The sequence below is a fragment of the Ovis aries genome, chromosome 1, assembly GCF_016772045.2.
Source record: "Ovis aries strain OAR_USU_Benz2616 breed Rambouillet chromosome 1, ARS-UI_Ramb_v3.0, whole genome shotgun sequence".
Lineage (NCBI taxonomy): Eukaryota > Metazoa > Chordata > Mammalia > Artiodactyla > Bovidae > Ovis > Ovis aries.
The window spans coordinates 230,130,875-230,148,737 of NC_056054.1; the positions used below are offsets into that span (position 1 = coordinate 230,130,875).

A 17,863-nucleotide genomic window follows, 5' to 3' on the forward strand; every position below is an offset into this window, starting at 1 on the left:
ATCCAACTTCAGATTCAGAGAGACTTATAGAATTTTATGCCTAGATAACAAAATCATGCTGCGAATTAACATACTGCCAAAACTAGAGCCTACCAGGATGAAAAACTACGCAAAAGAAACTGCTTTTCCTAAAATACTGTTTTTGTCCTTAGACTCTTCTTTTCAAAAATGGTGGTCCCTCCTTACCATGGTCCCCATCCTATTCAACCATATCTTCTAGCATTACCCAAAACATACAACTCTTTCTAAATAGACTACACTCTGTATTACTGGCCCTTGAGCACAGCCAGAAAATCCAAGTGGAATAACATCAGGTACTAACTAATCTGCCCAGGCCACTATAACAAAGTACATACACCAGGAAGCTTAAACAACAGAAATGTATCTCACAAAGTCCGTAAAGTCAAAGATCAATATGCCAGCTGATCTGGTTCCTGATAAGGGCTCCCTTCCTGGTATGTAGATGGCCATTTTTCCAGTGTCTCACATGGCCTTTCCTCTGACTGTATGCTCAAAGAGAGAGAAAGATCTCTCTCTCTCTTCTTATAAGGCCACCAGCCCTGTTGGATTAGGGCCCCACAGACGTTTATGACCTTAACTTTAATTACCTCCATAAAGACCCTATCTCCAAACACAGTTACACTGGGGGTTGAAACTTCAACATGAATTCAGCAGGGACACAGTCACTCCAAAATACACTGGGTTATTCCTTAAGAGATTTTGCAGCTTCTGTTCTTACCTTCTTGAAATATTTCCTCTATCATGTGAAAAAGCCCAGCCATTCCTATCAAAGGATGAAAAGCCACAGGGAAAGTAAGGCACCCACGCCCCACCCGACCCCCTGCTGCTGAGCCAACAACCAACACCAAATGCCAGATACATGAATGAAGCCACACTGCACCATCCAGTTTCAATTAAGCTATCAGAAAGCTACAGCCACAGGCGTGACCCTAGGTGAAACTAACAGAACTGCCAGGTAAGCTGAGACAAAATTGTAAAATGGAGGGAAAAATAAATGGTTATTGCTTTAAGTCACTAAATTTTGTTACAAAGCAGTAAATAGTTGATATGGTATACCTTCTTGTTCTGCTTTTTGACCTAGACCTCTGAACTCTGTATGATTTTCCTCGACCCCGTGAACGACTTCGACTTCGTTTTCTTCTAGAGCCATAAGAAGAGCTACTGCTTGATCGATGTCTGCGTCTGAAAAAGAACATAATCAAATATTACTTGCCTTCAAAATGTTACCAGATACTATGTTATGAGTACTATACTGGTTTATAGGCTTATCTACAAAAAATAGATAAAGGATAAACACCTATGGGCTAGGTCTGGAAGAAAACAAAATAAAAGCTTTGGGTTGACACTTAAACCTCATAAATATATAACTACAAAAAGAAAAATATTTCACCCATAAAACTTCAAAGTACAAAACCATATGAACTCTAAGGAATGTCACTCTTGCTACTACATAAGTAAAAATTATGAAAATCACCTTCTATCATAAGAATGTGAGCGAGGCTGAAGATCTCTGGACCAAGATCTTGACTTTGATCTTGATCTCCTTCCGCCTTTCTTTCGGCTGTACGTTCTACTATCTGAAGAACTGCTGGAAGAAGATCGTCTACGGTGTTTCTTTTTTCTCTTGCTTCTGCTTTCTTCTTCAGTATCTGATGACCGGCGGCCCATTTCTACAGGTTTAAATTAAAAGAAAATTGTTTCTAACATAATGGAACAATGGATGAAATTTAATATAGTAATTTTCTTGTATCTGTAAAAATTTCCAATGTCTTAGTAAAGTATAATTTAAATGTACCAGTCTTAACCAAACATGAGAAACAGCTCTAGTACTGTCTTCTAGCACTATCAGTTTACTGTTTTCACAATTTATGAATAAAGTAAACTCATCCTAAATTTTTTAAAATGTCTTCAAAACTGTCAACCCTGAGGATGGTTCCTTACAACAATTTTATTATGCTTAAAGTTGCATTTATCATTAATTACATGATACTTGGTTTAGGGATCAACTATCTAATCTTATATTCTCATATTCCCTAAAGATAAAAGATATTTTACTATCTTTTAGAGTTAAACTTTCCTAACTGAAAATTGTAAAATTTTGATCTCTGTTCAAGCTATCAGAAATTTTGTATCTCTGTTTGTTTCCAAGGCACACCACTCAATATCATGGTAATCCAAGTCTCTGGCCCGACCAGTTAATGCTGAAGAAGCTGAAGTTGAATGGTTCCATGAAGACCTACAAGACCTTTTAGAACTAACACCCAAAATAGATGTCCTTTTCATTATACGGGACTGGAATGCAAAAGTAGGTAGTCAAGAAACACCTGGAATAACAGGCAAATTTGTCCTTGGAGTACAGAATGAAGCAGGGCAAACACTAATAGCATTCTGCCAAGAGAATGCACTGGTCATAGCAAACACTCTCTTCCAACAACACAGGAGAATACTCTACACATGGACATCACCAGATAATCAGACCGATTATATTCTTTGCAGCCAAAGATGGAGAAGCTCTATATAGTAAGCAAAAACAAGACTGGGGGAAAAAAAAAAAAAACCAAGACTGGGAGCTGACTGTGGCTTGGATCATGAACTCCTTATTGCCAAGTTCAGACTTAAAATGAAGAAAGAGGGGAAACCACTAGACCATTCAGGTATGACCTAAATCAAATCCCTTATGATTATACAGCACAAGTGAGAAGTAGATTAAAGGCACTAGATCTAATAGTCAGAGTGCCTGATGAACTATGGATGAAGGTTTGTGACATTGTACAGGAGACAGGAATCAAGACCATCCCCAAGAAAAAGAAATGCAAAAAAGCAAAATGGCTGTCTGAGGAAGCCTTACAAATAGCTGTGAAAAGAAGGGAAGAGAAAAGCAAAGGAGAAAAGGAAAGATATACACCCACTTGAATGCAGAGTTCCAAAGATAGGAAGGAGAGATACAAAAGCCTTCCTCAGCAATCAATGCAAAGAAATAGAGGGAAACAACAGAATGGGAAAGACTAGAGATCTCTTAAAAAAAATTAAAGATACCAAGGGAACATTTCATGCCAAGATGGGCACCATAAAGGACAGAATGGTAGGGACCTAACAGAAGCAGAAGATATTAAGAAGAGGTGGCAAGAATACACGGAAGAACTATAAAAAAAAGATCTTCACAACCCAAACAATCACGATGGTGATAATCAGTCACCTAGAGCCAGACATCCTGGAATGTGAAGTCAAGAGGGCCTTAGGAAGCATCACTACGAACAAAGCTAGTGGAAGTGATGGAATTCCAGTGGAGCTATTTCAAATCCTGGACGATGATGCTGTGAAAGTGGTGCACTCAATATGCCAGCAAATTTGGAAAACTCAGCAGTGGCCACAGGACTGGAAAAGGTCCGTTTTCATTCCAATCCCAAAGAATGGCAAGGCCAAAGAATGCTCAAACTACCGCACAATTGCATTCATCTCACATGCTAGTAAAGTAATGCTTAAAATTTTCCAAGCCAGGCTTCAATAGTATATGAACTGTGAACTTCCAGAGGTTCAAGCTGGATTTAGAAAAGGCAGAGGAACCAGAGATCAAATGGCCAACATCTGCTGGATCATTGAAAAAGCAAGAGAGTTCCAGAAAATATCTATTTCTGCTTCACTGACTACGCCAAAGCTTTGACTGTGTAGATCACAATAAACTGAGGAAAATGCTTCAAGAGATGGAAATACCAGACCACCTGACTTGCCTCTTGAGAAACCCGTATGCAGGAAGCAACAGTTAGAACTTGACATGGAACAACAGACTGGTTCCAATTAGGAAAAGGAGTATGTCAAGGCTGTATATTGTCACCCTGCTTATTTAACTTCTGTGCGGAGTACATCATGAGAAACGCTGGGCTGGAGGAAGCACAAACTGGAATCAAGATTGCCAGGAGAAATATCAATAACCTCAGATATGCAGATGACACCACCCTTATGGCAGAAAGTGAAGAAGAACTAAAGAGCCTCTTGATGAAAGTTAAAGAGGAGAGTAAAAAAGTTGGCTTAAAGCTCAACATTCAGAAAACCAAGATCATGGCATCCAGTCCCATCACTTAATGGCAAATAGATGGGGAAATAGTGGCTGACTTTATTTTTCTGGGCCCCAAAATCACTGCAGATGGTGACTGCAGCCATGAAATTAAAAGACACTTACTCCTTGGAAGAAAAGTTATGACCAACCTAGACAGCATATTCAAAATCAGAGACATTACTTTGTCAACAAAGGTCTGTCTAGTCAAGGCTATGGTTTTTCCAGTAGTCATGTATGGATGTGAGAGTTGGAGTATAAAGAAAGCTGAGAGCCAAAGAATTGATGCTTTTGAACTGTGGTGTTGGAGAAGACTCTTGAGAATCCCTTGGACTGCAAGGAGATCCAAGCAGTCCATCCTAAAGGAGATCAGTCCTGAATATTCCTTGGAAGGACTGATGCTGAAGCTGAAACTCTATTACTTTGTCACCTGATGTGAAGAGCTGACTCACTGGAAAATATCCTGATGCTGGGAAAGACTGAGGGCAGGAGGAGAAGGGGATGACGAAGGATGAGATGGTTGGATGGCATCACTGACTCAATGGACATGGGTTTGGACTGACTCTGGGAGTTGGTGACGGATAGGGAAGCCTGGCCTGCTGCGGTTCATGGGGTCGCAAAGGGTCGGACACAACTGAGCGACTGAACTGAATTGAAAATTCTAAAATTTCAAATGGATAAGACCTCATTAATAATCAACAAAGTGCAAATTGAAACAAGACACCATTATCATGTAACTCATAAAATATGAGAAAGGAAGTGTTAACTAATGTACCAAGGTTGATGAAGTATTGTTAACTAAAATATCAAAAATGAAGTCTAACTGTTCACATTGCTAGTACCTATAAAAGTGGTGATAAAATCCTTCCAGAAAGCAATTAAGCAATTTAATTAGAGAGTTTTAAAAATGTTGATGCTTCTTTGACAAAACAATCTTATTTATAGGCATATATCTGCAAAGTTTTCCACTGTAGCATTATCTAAAACTGTATATATAGAGGGCTTCCTTGGTGGCTTAATGGTAATGAATCCACCTACAAAGCAAGACACAAGGGTTTGACCCCTGATCCAAGAAGATCCCACATGCCCCGGAGAAACTAAGCCCATGCCCCACAACTCCTGAGTTTGCGCTCTAGAACTCGGCAGCCACACTACTGAGCCTGTAAGTGACAGCTACTGAAGCCTGAGCACACTTAAGTCTGTGCTCCGAAACAAGAGAAGTCACTGCAATAAGAAGACCGTGTACTGCAAGAAGAGAAAAGCTTCTGCAGAAACAAAGATCCAGCACAGTCAAAAATAAACACAATAAACAAATACAATTAAAACTGCAAGTAGAGAGACTACAATGTAAGAAAATATATGCATATGAGTAAGAGCAAAAATGAAGACAATTGATAAATATTTAAGTAAGGAAATTGGGTAATTTTTTCTCTTTTTTAACTGATCAGCCCAGGGATTTCTTTGGAAGAAATGATGCTAAAGCTGAAACTCCAGTACTTTGGCCACTTCATGCGAAGACTTGACTCATTGGAAAAGACTCTGATGCTGCGAGGGATTGGGGGCAGGAGGAGAAGGGCACGACAGAGGATGAGATGGCTGGATGTCATCAATGACTCGATGGACGTGAGTCTGAGTAAACTCCGGAAGTTGGTGACGGACAGGGAGGCCTGGGGTGCTGCAATTCATGGGGTCGCAAAGAGTCGGACACGACTGAGCAACTGAACTGAACTATATTCTATATGGCTATGGTATATTTGCATATTTACTATACAAAAGAAAAAACATATAGAATATAAGGTTTTTATATTTAGATAATAACTGATAAGAAGCCTACCTGTCTTACTTTAAAGTTAGATTCTCAATTGGAATCTTTTTTTTACTAAAATAGATATTAGCTATCTTTGGATGTCACTTAAAAGCAAGATCCATCTTTCCTAATAGGTAGGATGAATAGTTAATGAATCAGATAAACAAAAATCTCACACTTCATTTTAATATTTATTTAGATTAAGTTAAATATCATTACTCTAAAAAAAGCAATACATTAAATTCCAGCTTTGTTTTCAGAACCAAGTGAGCCATCCCTTCCTTGACTCTAACACAATTCTAGTTGAAAGTCACTGTTATAACTCAATTCAAAACTTAAAGCTATTTACCTGGAGCCAGAATTAGACTTTAAATATAGTTCTGGACCTCAAAGCTGTTCACATTTCTAACATTTCACAGTTCAACTGAACATTGGAAAAACTTAGTTTTGAAAAGCTCAGTAAATCACTAGCATATCTAAGCCAGTTTCCTCATTGAAAACAAAACTGCACTTCTTGTACGATCACCATGATCCTCTCCAGCTCTCAAAATACTACAATTATGAAATCTTATATATACATACAGTATATATGTACATACACACATATTTAAATGTGTGTATATAATAAACTAAAGATCCTCTTGATGAGGGTAAAAGAGGGGAGTGAAAAAAGCTGGCTTAAAGCTCAACATTCAAAAAACAAAGACCATGGCATCCAGTCCCATCACTTTATGGCAAACAGATGGGAAAAAAGTGCAAACAGTGACAGGTTTTTTCTTGGGCTCCAAAATCACTGCGGACAGTGACTATACGCATGAAATTAAAAGATGCTTGCTCCCTGGAAGAAAAGTTATGACAATCCTAGACAGCTTATTGCAAAGCAGAGACATCACTTTGCCACCAAAGGTCCACACAGTGAAAGCTATGGTTTTTCCCATAGTCATGTACAGATGTGAGAGGTGGACCATAAAAAACAAGCCTAAGCGCCAGTGCTGAGAAATCAATGTTTTCGAAACACGGTGCTGCAGAAGTTCTTGAGAGTCCCTTGGACTGCAAGGAGATCAAACCAGTCAATCCTAAAGGAAATCAACCTTGAATATTCATTGGAAAGAATGATGCTGAAGCTGAAACTCCAATACTTTGGCCACCCGATACAAAGAGCCAGCTCACTGGAAAAGACCCTGATGCTGGGAAAGACTGAGGACAGGAGGAGAAGGAGGTAACAGAAGATGAGACAGTTGGCTGGCATCATTGACTCAATGAACATGAGTTTGAGCAAACTCCAAGAGATAGTGAAGTCAGGGAAGCCTGGCATACTGTAGTTTATGGGGTTGCAAAGTCAGACACGACTTAGTGACTAAAAACAACAATAACATGTATTTAAATATTTATAGCCATATAGCCATTATATATCATATATAACCACATATCTCTGTATATGTATATGTATGTATTTATATATATATGTATGTATTTCATTAAGGAATTTGTATATAATTGATAATATTGATCATCTAAGCATTCTAATTTCCTTTTTCTTGTTTCAACCTTTAAACAGGAATTTTCTCTACTTGCAAATAACCAAATTAAGATGGGTTTTTATTTATTACCTGGTTTAAAAAACACTAACATTATAGTAAAGGATAAAAAAGCATAAAGAGGATAGTGAAGACTAAAGGAGAAAACTACAGGACAAGTAGACAAGATATATCAACAAATTTTTAGCAAATAAAAAACAGATGCAGGATTTAGAACTAAGAATGCTGAACATCAAGCAACTGCCGAGATTTCCAATTGAAGAAAAGCCAATTCACATGCAAAAATCAGAAAGGATCAGGAATTTGAGACACCAGATACCATAGCAGGCACAATGACGCACAGAACTAAAAAACAAAGAATTGGTTGAAATTCTATAAAGAAGTAATTGCTCAGGTCCCCGATGCCATTCAACCAGATCAGTTCAGTTCAGTCGCTCAGCCGTGTCTGATTCTTTGAGATCCCATGAATCACAGAACGCCAGGCCTCCCTGTCCATCACCAACTCCCAGAGTTCACCCAGAATCATGTCCATCGAGTCGGTGATGCCATCCAACCATCTCATCCTCTGTCATCCCCTTTTCCTCCTGCCCCTAATCCCTCCCAGTATCAGAGTCTTTTCCAATGAGTCAACTCTTCGCATGAGGTTGGCCAAAGTACTGGAGTTTCAGCTTTAGCATCATAGGGGACTGCTATTCCCCATTCCCAGAAGGAGAGGTGGTTTATTTTAGAAAAATGATGAAACAGTGAAGCACCAGGTTCAGGGGTACAGGAAAAGAGGGCAGAGAAATGTTCAACTTAAAGTTAAAGGTATTAAGTGAACAATCTAACAGTAAATACTGTCACCCTGCATGTACTTCCCTGGTGGCTCAGACGGTAAAGCGTCTGTCTACAATGCGGGAGACCTGGCTTCGATCCCTGGGTCAGGACGATCCTCTAGAGAAGGAAATGGCAATCCACTCCAGTACTATTGCCTGGAAAATCCCATGGACAGAGGAGCTTGGTAGGCTACAGTCCATGGGCTCACAAAGAGTCGGACACGACTGAGCAATTTCACTTCACTTTGTGTGTACTTGGCTACAAGAATTCAGAGTAATCTTTTTTCCAAAAACTAAACAGTACCTAGAAGAAGCTATATTAAAACCAAGTCCACCAGTTAACAAGCCCAAACCTTAAACACAGCAAACTTTTTTTTTTTAATACTTCTTTTTGCTTTGGCCGTGCCACACGGCTTGTGGGATCTTAGTTCCCTGACCAGGCACCAAACCCAGGTCCTCAGCATCAAGAGTATGGAGTCTCAACCACTGAAATTCCCCACAATAAACTTTTTTCTACAAATATTTCTTCTGGTAACTTTTTAGTAATTATACAACAAAAGAAAACAAATCATGTAATGAAACTCTTCATCATAAGAGACAGAAGTGAAATGAAGTTGCTCAGTCGTGTCCAACTCTTTGCGACCCCATGGACTGTAGCCTACCAGGCTTCTCAGTCCATGGAATTTTCCAGGCAGGAGTACTGCAGTGGGTTGCCATTTCCTTCTCCACGGGATCTTCCCAACCCAGGGATCAAACCTGGGTCTCCTGCACTGCAGGCAGAGGCTTTACCGTCTGAGCCACCAGGGAAGCAGAAGCCAAGCAGAAAATCAAGCAACTCATAGTAAGCCAGAAACATGCAAGAAAACTTCAAAAAAAAAAAACACTATCCTCAGAAATATATGAGAAGATGATCCAAACAAGAATAGGAGGAACAGCCATAGAATAGGAGAGAAATCTTGAAATTTAAACAAACAATAAGTTGTAAGTAACACAACAGGGTCAGAGGATACTATCAAAGGGCTCATGAAAAGTAGAAAGAAAAAGATAAAGAAATAGGAGGTTAAAGAGGATCAATCCAGGAAGTCCAATATCCAACTGATATATTCCAGAAAGAAACAGAGCATAGAAAACAGAAAAAGAAAACTATCCAAACAATAATTTTAAAAATTTACAGAATTGAAAGACACAAATTGCCCTAAGTCCCTGGGACAATGAATTTGAAAAGACCTATACCTGACATACCTCATAAAACTTCAGAAACGAAAAATACAAAGAAGAACCTAGAAACTTCTAAAGGTAAAAAATGGTAAAAGGCACAGGGCTTCTCAGCAGCAACACAGCAAACAATGGAGACTTGCCTTCAGAATTCTAAGTGAAAATCATTTTCAAACTAGAATGTATATTCAGCTGAAGCATAGATCTAATATGAGATCAGAATAAAGACATTTTCAGATATGCAAGGGCTCCAATTATACCTCAAGCTCATCCTTTTTTAGGAAGGTATTGAAGGATGTGCTCCAACAGAAAAACAGAGTGAATAAAGATGACCCAGATTCAGAAATAACACTTGAGATAGGTTAAAAAGTCCCAGAGTGATAGCATGCCAAGGTATAAGGAATATATCAATGAACAAAAGAGAAAAATCCTTGCCCTCAAGGAGTTTACATTCTAGTTTAATAGTAGTTCCCAATGGGTTCTGTAGACCCCGGGGTATTCCTAAGACCTGAAGGGATCCAACCAGCTAAAACTAATTTTATTACACTAAAACTTGATTTACCTTTTTTGTGACTTTTGTGCTGATGATGTAGAAGCAGTGGTAGGCAAAATTGCTGGTGCTTTAAAAGGAATCAAGGTGATGGGACCAAACTGAACTAACAGTCATTGAATTCTTCACTGCAACATACAGTTGTTGTTGTTGTTGTTTAAAGAAAGGCAGTTTCATTTAGGTATGTCCTTGATAAAGCAGTAAAATCATCAATTCTATAAATTTCAACCCTTGAGAACACATCTTAATAGTCTGTGTGATGAAACAGGAAACACAGAAACTGAAGAACAGGTTATCTTGAGGAAACATTTGTGCAGCTGAATAACAAGTTGAACTAGCTGCTTTTATTGTGAAACACTATTTAAAAGAACTGATTGTGATTATTCAGACTTGGGCATGTGACATTTTCTCAAGAATGAATTGAAGGAGTCTGTCCTTTAAGGAAACTCAATTTATGGCCAATGATAAAATCTGAGCTCTCAATTAACGAAGATATATGGAGTCTAGAAAAATGTTACTGATGAACCTATTTGTAGGGAAGGAATGGAGAGGCAGATGTAGAGAACAAACTTGTGGACACAGCAGAGGAAGGAAAGGATGAGACAGACTGAGAAAGTAGTATTGACATTTATACACTGTCGTGTGTAAAACAGCTAGTGGTAAGTTCCTATTTAACACAGGGAGCCCAGTCTGGCACTCAGTGATGACCTAGAGGGGTGGGATAGGGTAGGCAAGGGAGGCAATATATATGACTAATAATGCATTGTTATATGGCAGAAACCAATACAACACTGTAAAGCAATTTGCCTCCAATTAAAAAATAGATTAAAAATAAAATATAATACTAACACAAAAAAAATTGAGCTCTCAAGCAAAAATCAAAATGTTGGATAACTTGTATTTGTCACCATGAGACTGACAGCTTCTCAGCACTTAAAGATTTCTTTGATGAGGTCAATGATGATATTAACAAACTGGAATTTTTAAATTATGTAATGAAGTTTGTCTATATTTAGAAGCTACACATAACTCAGTGAACCAGTATTTTCCAATAAGCCAATGTACAATGTCACAGACTCATGTTATGAGTAAAATATCCACTCACGGTAGGAGACAAACCAAGAGATTTTAATGTAACAGAGCATGAAAAGGTCACTGACATCGTTTCAAATACCACATTACAACAAATGTTTAAGAAACTACTACCTGTCAAGTTATGGCACAGTATTAAGGAAGTAATTATCTGAAAAGGGTATTAAAATACTATTTTTTCCAACAACGTATCTATGTGAAATCCGGATTTTCTTTCATATAATTCATTCAAAAAGTCATCACAATAGACTGAATGTGAAAGCAGATACAAGAATCCAGTTGTCTTCTATTAAGCCAGACAGTAGAGATTTGCAAAAAGGAAAAATAATGCCACTTTTTTTCACTTTTGTTTTGGAAAATATAGCTATCTTTCACATCAAACATGTTATTTATGCTACCAAGTAATGGATTTATTACTGTTATTTTTATGTGGACTAATTAATAAATACTTCAAATTTTTGTTTTAATTACTAGAAAGGCAATATTTCTAGATATAACCCATGTAGATAAAAGTCTGTGGGGTTCTCCATAATTTTTAAGCATGTAAAGGGATCTTAAATCTAAAAAGTATGAGACCTACTACTCTAAGGTACCTATAGTCATTTTTATTCTACATTTTCGTCCAGCTTAAGTACCTACATAAGGCATAAAGAAGTAGGAAAAAAAGAAAAGGACATACATCTAATTATGTATCTTGCTGACGACCAAAAAGAGACTGAGAGGTGGGTATACATTTTTTCTATTCTTTAATCTCAAATAACATAATTCATCCATATTAGAAGAATGATTACATTTAACTCGGAAAAGTTAATGAATGATATACAGTCCTTCCTTAGAGTGACCAAATGAAAAAATGATTAAAAAATCACTGTCATAAATTTATAAATACTTTTTCTGGCGATGCATTTACATTTCAAAAAAATCACACCGAAGTATAATTAATCTCAATAAGAGAAACAAAAAGTCATTACATTTCTTTATTATAAACTCAAATACTTATTCAGAAAAGGAACTGAACACTAAGAACAAATCAAAGGTAGGTCCAAAAACTGTCTTCTCATCAATGATAGTATTGAATTCCTACTCACTACCCTAGATATTTACTTACCACTGGATTTCCATAATGTCACTAGCGTGTAATTTGCTCATTCAAGTCATAGTGGCTGATTTATATTATATCACACATTTCCAGTAAGGAAGAACTGTTTTTATTTAACTCCATTGGTAAGTATAACACATGGCAAGATGCATTAATAGCTCTTTCCAGTAAGAGCAAAGATAAATTGAGCATAGATTTTTAGGAGTCCCAGAACCTAACACTTTTTCAACCCATCTGTAAGCAGAAAAGGCAAATAGGGAGAGAAGGCTCTCAGTTTTCTGTTCTCACTTGTCTCTGTTACTTCCTGGTTGCAGTTTCATGGTCACAAACCATATCCAACGAACTCCCATTACAGAATTGAAGCTATGACAATAATGGCTACAGTAGGACATCAATTTACAAAATCATCATATTGTAAAGTTTAGGTGATTGACTGAAGATGTAGAAGCCAAAACGCATCATTCAAAAGAGAGCTTAAAGGCATACACAAGTAGTTCCTTTGTCTGGTAATCAATAAGGTAAAGTAAGCAGTTATCTTTTTCAGAAAGCAGGCAGTTAGAACAAATATTCCTAAAGGACATGACATTTTATGATTATTTCACCACTACTCATTCTTTAGTTTATCAAACTATAATCTTTTTGATCTTGGACACATGACCAAATAAGGGCAAGGGGGAGAAACAGTCATTTCAATGGGAAATCCACCTCAAAGGTGTAAAGTAAAAATGGGGTTAACATCATTTAGCACAGGAAGAAATCCACAAACAAGTACAGAATCACCCAAGGCAATAAAAGAACTAAGGTTAAATTCTAGCTTAATGAGCAAAATAAAGCAAAACTCAAGAGGTACAGAATTGTTAAAACATTCCTCCCAGCACAACTAAAAATTTGCAGACTAGCATCTTTTTTTTTTCATTAAAGCATTATCAGTCATAGGAATTTCTTCCCAATGGTTTGAAAATAAAAGTGGAAAACACACCAATACATCTAACATAACAATCTTATTAGAGAAGTTTTCCAACTCATAATACAACTGTTTGCTTAGTCAAGCTGGTAAGACCAATTAGTAAGACTAGGAAGACTAGCCAAGCTGGTAGGTGCCAGCTGCCTTTATTTCAGTTTCAAACATTTTTAGCCCTCTTACTGAAGAACATACAGTAATAGAGTGCTACCACTTAGCAGGAAATCTTTGTCTGCAAAGAAAGTGAATATTTATAGACTCTAGAGCTAAAGGGGCTCTCAAAGGATACCCAGTTTCCCCAGGAGGTTGCACCTGTCATATCTGCTATAATCCTTAAACCCGAAAACCGCATATCTTCTTCGCTTAGAGCTTTTATGGCTAAGTCCAAAGACGACAACTGGAAAACTTTTTTGTGACAATACGAAACTCTTTTATTTAACTACCTAATACCTAATCAGTTGAAACCCAAGTACAAGTAAGTTACTGCTAATTCGGGGCGGCGGGGTTGCGGGGCGAGGGGGGGGGCGGGGGGGCGGGTGCGGCGGGACGGGAAATGGCCTCCACTGTGCATTTAAAGATACATAACCTTCGAAAGAAAATTAAGGTTGACCTAAAAACAAGAGTAGGCAACATGTATACTAGTGCATAACCTCTCATAGACCATAGATAGCCATGTGCTCTTGGTCTGTGACCACAAGTCCTGAAATCAAGGAAAGAGATGAATGTTAAAGGCGAATAAATATAACAAATATATTTATTTGTTAAGGAAGGAAGTCTGACACCCTGCATCACCTCTCTTCCCAGCATGCCAGTGTGAGCCAGGAAGGATAGGAGGTGGGGTAGGGGTGGAGGTGCGGATTCGGGTGAGGGAGGGTAAGCTGGAAGAGCAGGCGAATTTAAAGTAGATGTAACAGAGTGGATGGGACAGAGTACACCAGGTTGCAGCCTCCTTCTCGCTCCACCCTACCTAAAACTAGTAACCAAACTCCAGTCACATCTTACAAGGCAAACCCAGAAACCCAAAGACAGGCTATCAAAGATCAGGGACTGGCGGTGGGGGCGGGAGAGAGAGAGGTTTTGAGGAGGGAAAGGGTAAAAGAGTCGGCTAACTCTCCCTCACCACCTCTAGACTCAAGGCCTAGCCTGAGGCCTGCGAGCGCCTACAGCCCTATAATCGCCACCACCCTAAGGCCCCAGCTTCGCCCTCAAAAGGTCAGAAGCCAGGTGCCCAGCGCATGCGCACTGCGCCACCCAGCACGCCGCCGGACCGCCAACCCCCTACCCCCACCCACCTCCCGCCGCCGCCGCCGCCGCCGCTGCCTCCAGTACACAGGCAGCGCCAGGCCCGCGCCGCCTCACGCCAGAGTAGGGCCTCGGAACCCCTCAGCTGCGGGCGCTGCCTCTCAGGTCCCGGACGCGGGCATCACCTGGATTCCGGCCTTCGGGCTTACACCTCCAGTAGACTTGCAAGCGCCGCAGACCTAGAAATGTTTCTTCAAATCTGGGCGCCGCCGGCGTTCACCGACCTTGCTTCAGTTTAAGCTCACCGCCTTCCTGGTTCCACCACCAGGCAGCGTCAGCCGAATTTTCGAGTGCATCGATGGAAACTGCCAGGCGTTAGGAGAGCCGAAGGAGTAGATTGTCACGCCGCCAATTTTTTGTTTGGTGTTGGTTTTCCGTGCTTGATTATTTGATTTTCTTATTACCAAAAAGCAATTAAGGTGGGGACAGAAAAGTTTTACTGCCTTAGTAATCGTCGTTATCTCCAGAGATAATCAGTAAACAAATCCGCATCATAGGAAGTTATGTTTAAGACACCCACACGTAGCAAAATCGATTATCTCATGCTGGGAGAGGAGGAAACTGGCCCAACAATAATAAATCAAGGGAGTGTGTCTGTATAGCGTCAGAGTTGTTTGTGATTAAATTGTAATGATTTATTTGAAAAACTGCATTAAAATCGGTGTTTCTTCTGCGCTAAAGGTGAAGGCACAGGCTGGGAACAAATTTTTTTCTCCCATTAAAGTAACTGGTTGGTTGAGGAATGGGAGAAAACTGCCAGAGGCAGGGGCAGGAGGTTTCTTCTGGAAAATAAATTAAATGTGTAGGGGGTTTTGTTGTGATTTAAACCAATACAAATGAAAGCAAGTCAGCATTTTCTGTAATTTATACGACTTTATCTGTTCTTGCATGAACATCATTTTTTCCTTATTTAATGTGAAGAAGCGTCGATAAGGTGGTAAACTGTTGGCCTTGATCTGAGTGAACCAACAAGTGCTGTGTACCCAAGCTACAGTGTTGCACAGACATTTGAGATGAAGAAAATCATCTCCACAACTCTGTTTTTTGTAAATGACCGTACCTTAACTAACCTGTCTTGAGGGACCATTTTAAAGCTTAACTACAACACTCCAAGTTTATTTTAAATAATTCAAGAGCTGGGGTGGAGGGTAAAGAAATGAACTTTTGGGGCCATGAATTTTATTGGAAGCTGTACATCTGTCTGCAGGTGATCACTGAACTTTACTCTCAATTGTTAGTTTGTTTTTACCAAAACTGCATTTTGAACTGTCTTGAGAAAATATTTGCTATTTAAAGAACAACATTGTTATAACTTGGTGAGCATTTATTAGTATATGATTTCAAAACCTTGGTTGGTTTTTTTTTGGTTTTTTAACTAAATTTCCCTTAGGGCAGTAGGAATCCATAGTTAAGACACTGCAGATCTCTCATACATAGCTCCATCTAATATGAACACCACTATTGGTAAATATACTAAGAGCAACATGCCAGAAAAATCTATGGGAAAATCTATTTGGTGTGAATTATTCAACTATTGTATCCAAGTCTTCCCTGATTAACTTTAAAGTGTTCCATCTTTCCTTCAAGCTCAGTAGGTGGAATTTGAGTTGTGGACTTGAAAGTCATGTGCTTGAAAAGGCAAAAAAGTAGTTGGTGAGACTCCTGATCCCTTACCAGACTTTTAATCATGCTGTTTTGGAGCTGTTTGTGAATACACATTTAACATCTCAGTTTGAGAACTTATTTGAGCATCACATCCATTTAGCTGACCCCATGACTTGTCATTCTGCTAAATAACCTTAAAAGTGGATTTTATTAAAGGATTAAAATTTTACGGTTAGTCCCCTCTAATAATATCAGAAGTAAAGTGGTCACAAATAGTAACCCAAGACTAACTGCAAAATCATATTTCTAAATTCATATAACTTTAGAAAGTGAGAGTATTTGAATCTCTTTTGTAGTGTAATAAAAGAAAGCACTCCTGTAATTTATTGATACCTAAAAACTGCTACTGGAAACTTAAAGTTCTTAATTATTTCTGCTAAAATTAGCAATAAATGAAATATTTTAAGAAGGAAAAAAAAACTTTAGAATTCAAGTGAAAAAAGCAAAGTAATAATTCTAAAAAGTAAGAGTTCCATCTTCCTTAAGTTCACCAACTGTGAATATTTTAATCTGAAAAAATATAAAAGTAGTGAAAAATAGTGACAAAGATATATATTCTAGAAATAGTAACATATTAAGGTATAATTGTGTTCTCTTTTTAGGAATGCTTCAGGTTGCTTTGACAGAACTTCTCAAATTATCTGTTAACTTTGTTTTGATGCCTTAACCAATGGTTGGAAGATATCAGAACCAAAGTTCTATAATTGCTTTTATTTTTACTAAGACTATAAGATCCAAGAAAACGGACAAGTTACCATTAACATCAGAAAGACTGTATTTAATATTCAGACTATTCAAAAATATTCCCGAAGCCACACTTGAAACGGTGTGTTTACACATGCAGGTAAATATAACTTTCAATATGTAAGTATTCTTTTTTTCACATGTAAATGGTCTTATGTGAGGGGTATATATATACGGCCACACTTCTCACAGCAAGCTTTGTCCTGCACGATACGCATATATGACGCAAGAATATAGATGTGTCCATCCATATAACAGCTTCCATGAACACAGTCCGGGGATATCATTTTAAATCGTAGCGTTAAGTGGAGAGGAGGGGGACTTTTCTCCCAGCGAGCATTTTTTAAAATAGTCCACGATAAATGAAATTAGGTGGAGCACAAACTTAACATCGATTTTTTTTCAAACTCAAAGAGGAATAATCATGATCTTTTCAAAAATAGGAAATTAATTAGAATGCTTCTGGGATTCTAAAGTAGAGTTTCTTTAGTTCACTGTGGGAGGAGTCCCAGTGCAAAGAGTAAGGGGGCAGGGTGAGGGTCCTGAGACCTCAAAGAGGGAACGAAGTCAAACTGTCCTTGATCAAGCGCTAAAGAAACACTTTAAAATGGAATCTGTCAGGGAACAGCTGCTCGGAAAATGTGTTAAAACAACCAGCCAGTTCGAGCGAGTTTTGTCAGTAGAGTCGGCATGGTCTCCAGGACGCGAATAATGGGGTGACTCACAAACTCCCTGGGGCGGGGAGCTTGGTGAAGACCCAGGCTCAGCTCTGGCCGCGGGCCGGGAAGCCCCTAAAAAGGAGCTGCGCGGGCCTGAGAAATTGTAAAGGACCCTGACTCGGCAGGGTTGTGAAGCCAGGATGCCAGGCTACAAGGTTTCGGGTCGGCGTTGGGGAGAGCAGGCATGTACGACTGGGGTACAGGGTCAGGATAAGAAAATGGGGTCCCGGGGTCCTGAGGCAGGGCAGGGCTGCCGGACAGCAATGCGGAGCCGAGCAGTTGCG

At 38.9% G+C, this 17,863-nt stretch overlaps 1 protein-coding gene across 6 annotated transcripts in view; it reads right to left on the reverse strand.

The window, feature by feature from the left end:
• The window catches only part of RSRC1 (arginine and serine rich coiled-coil 1), a 447,819-nt gene extending 433,113 nt beyond the window's left edge, over positions 1–14,706 (reverse strand). For 4 of the 6 annotated variants that reach the window (XM_027959008.2, XM_027959006.2, XM_060405403.1 and 1 more), the window contains exons 1-3: positions 14,577–14,706; positions 1,496–1,691; positions 1,078–1,203 (exon numbers count right to left, since the gene is read on the reverse strand). In XM_027959008.2, coding sequence (XP_027814809.2) covers positions 1,078–1,203; positions 1,496–1,689 — 320 coding nt within the window. In that variant the 5' untranslated portion in view covers positions 1,690–1,691; positions 14,577–14,706. Of the gene's footprint in view, positions 1–1,077; positions 1,204–1,495; positions 1,692–14,441 lie in introns of all 6 variants that reach the window. The other 2 variants (XM_060405407.1, XM_060405397.1) reach the window with 1 other exon arrangement.
• Positions 14,707–17,863: the final 3,157 nt, after the last annotated feature.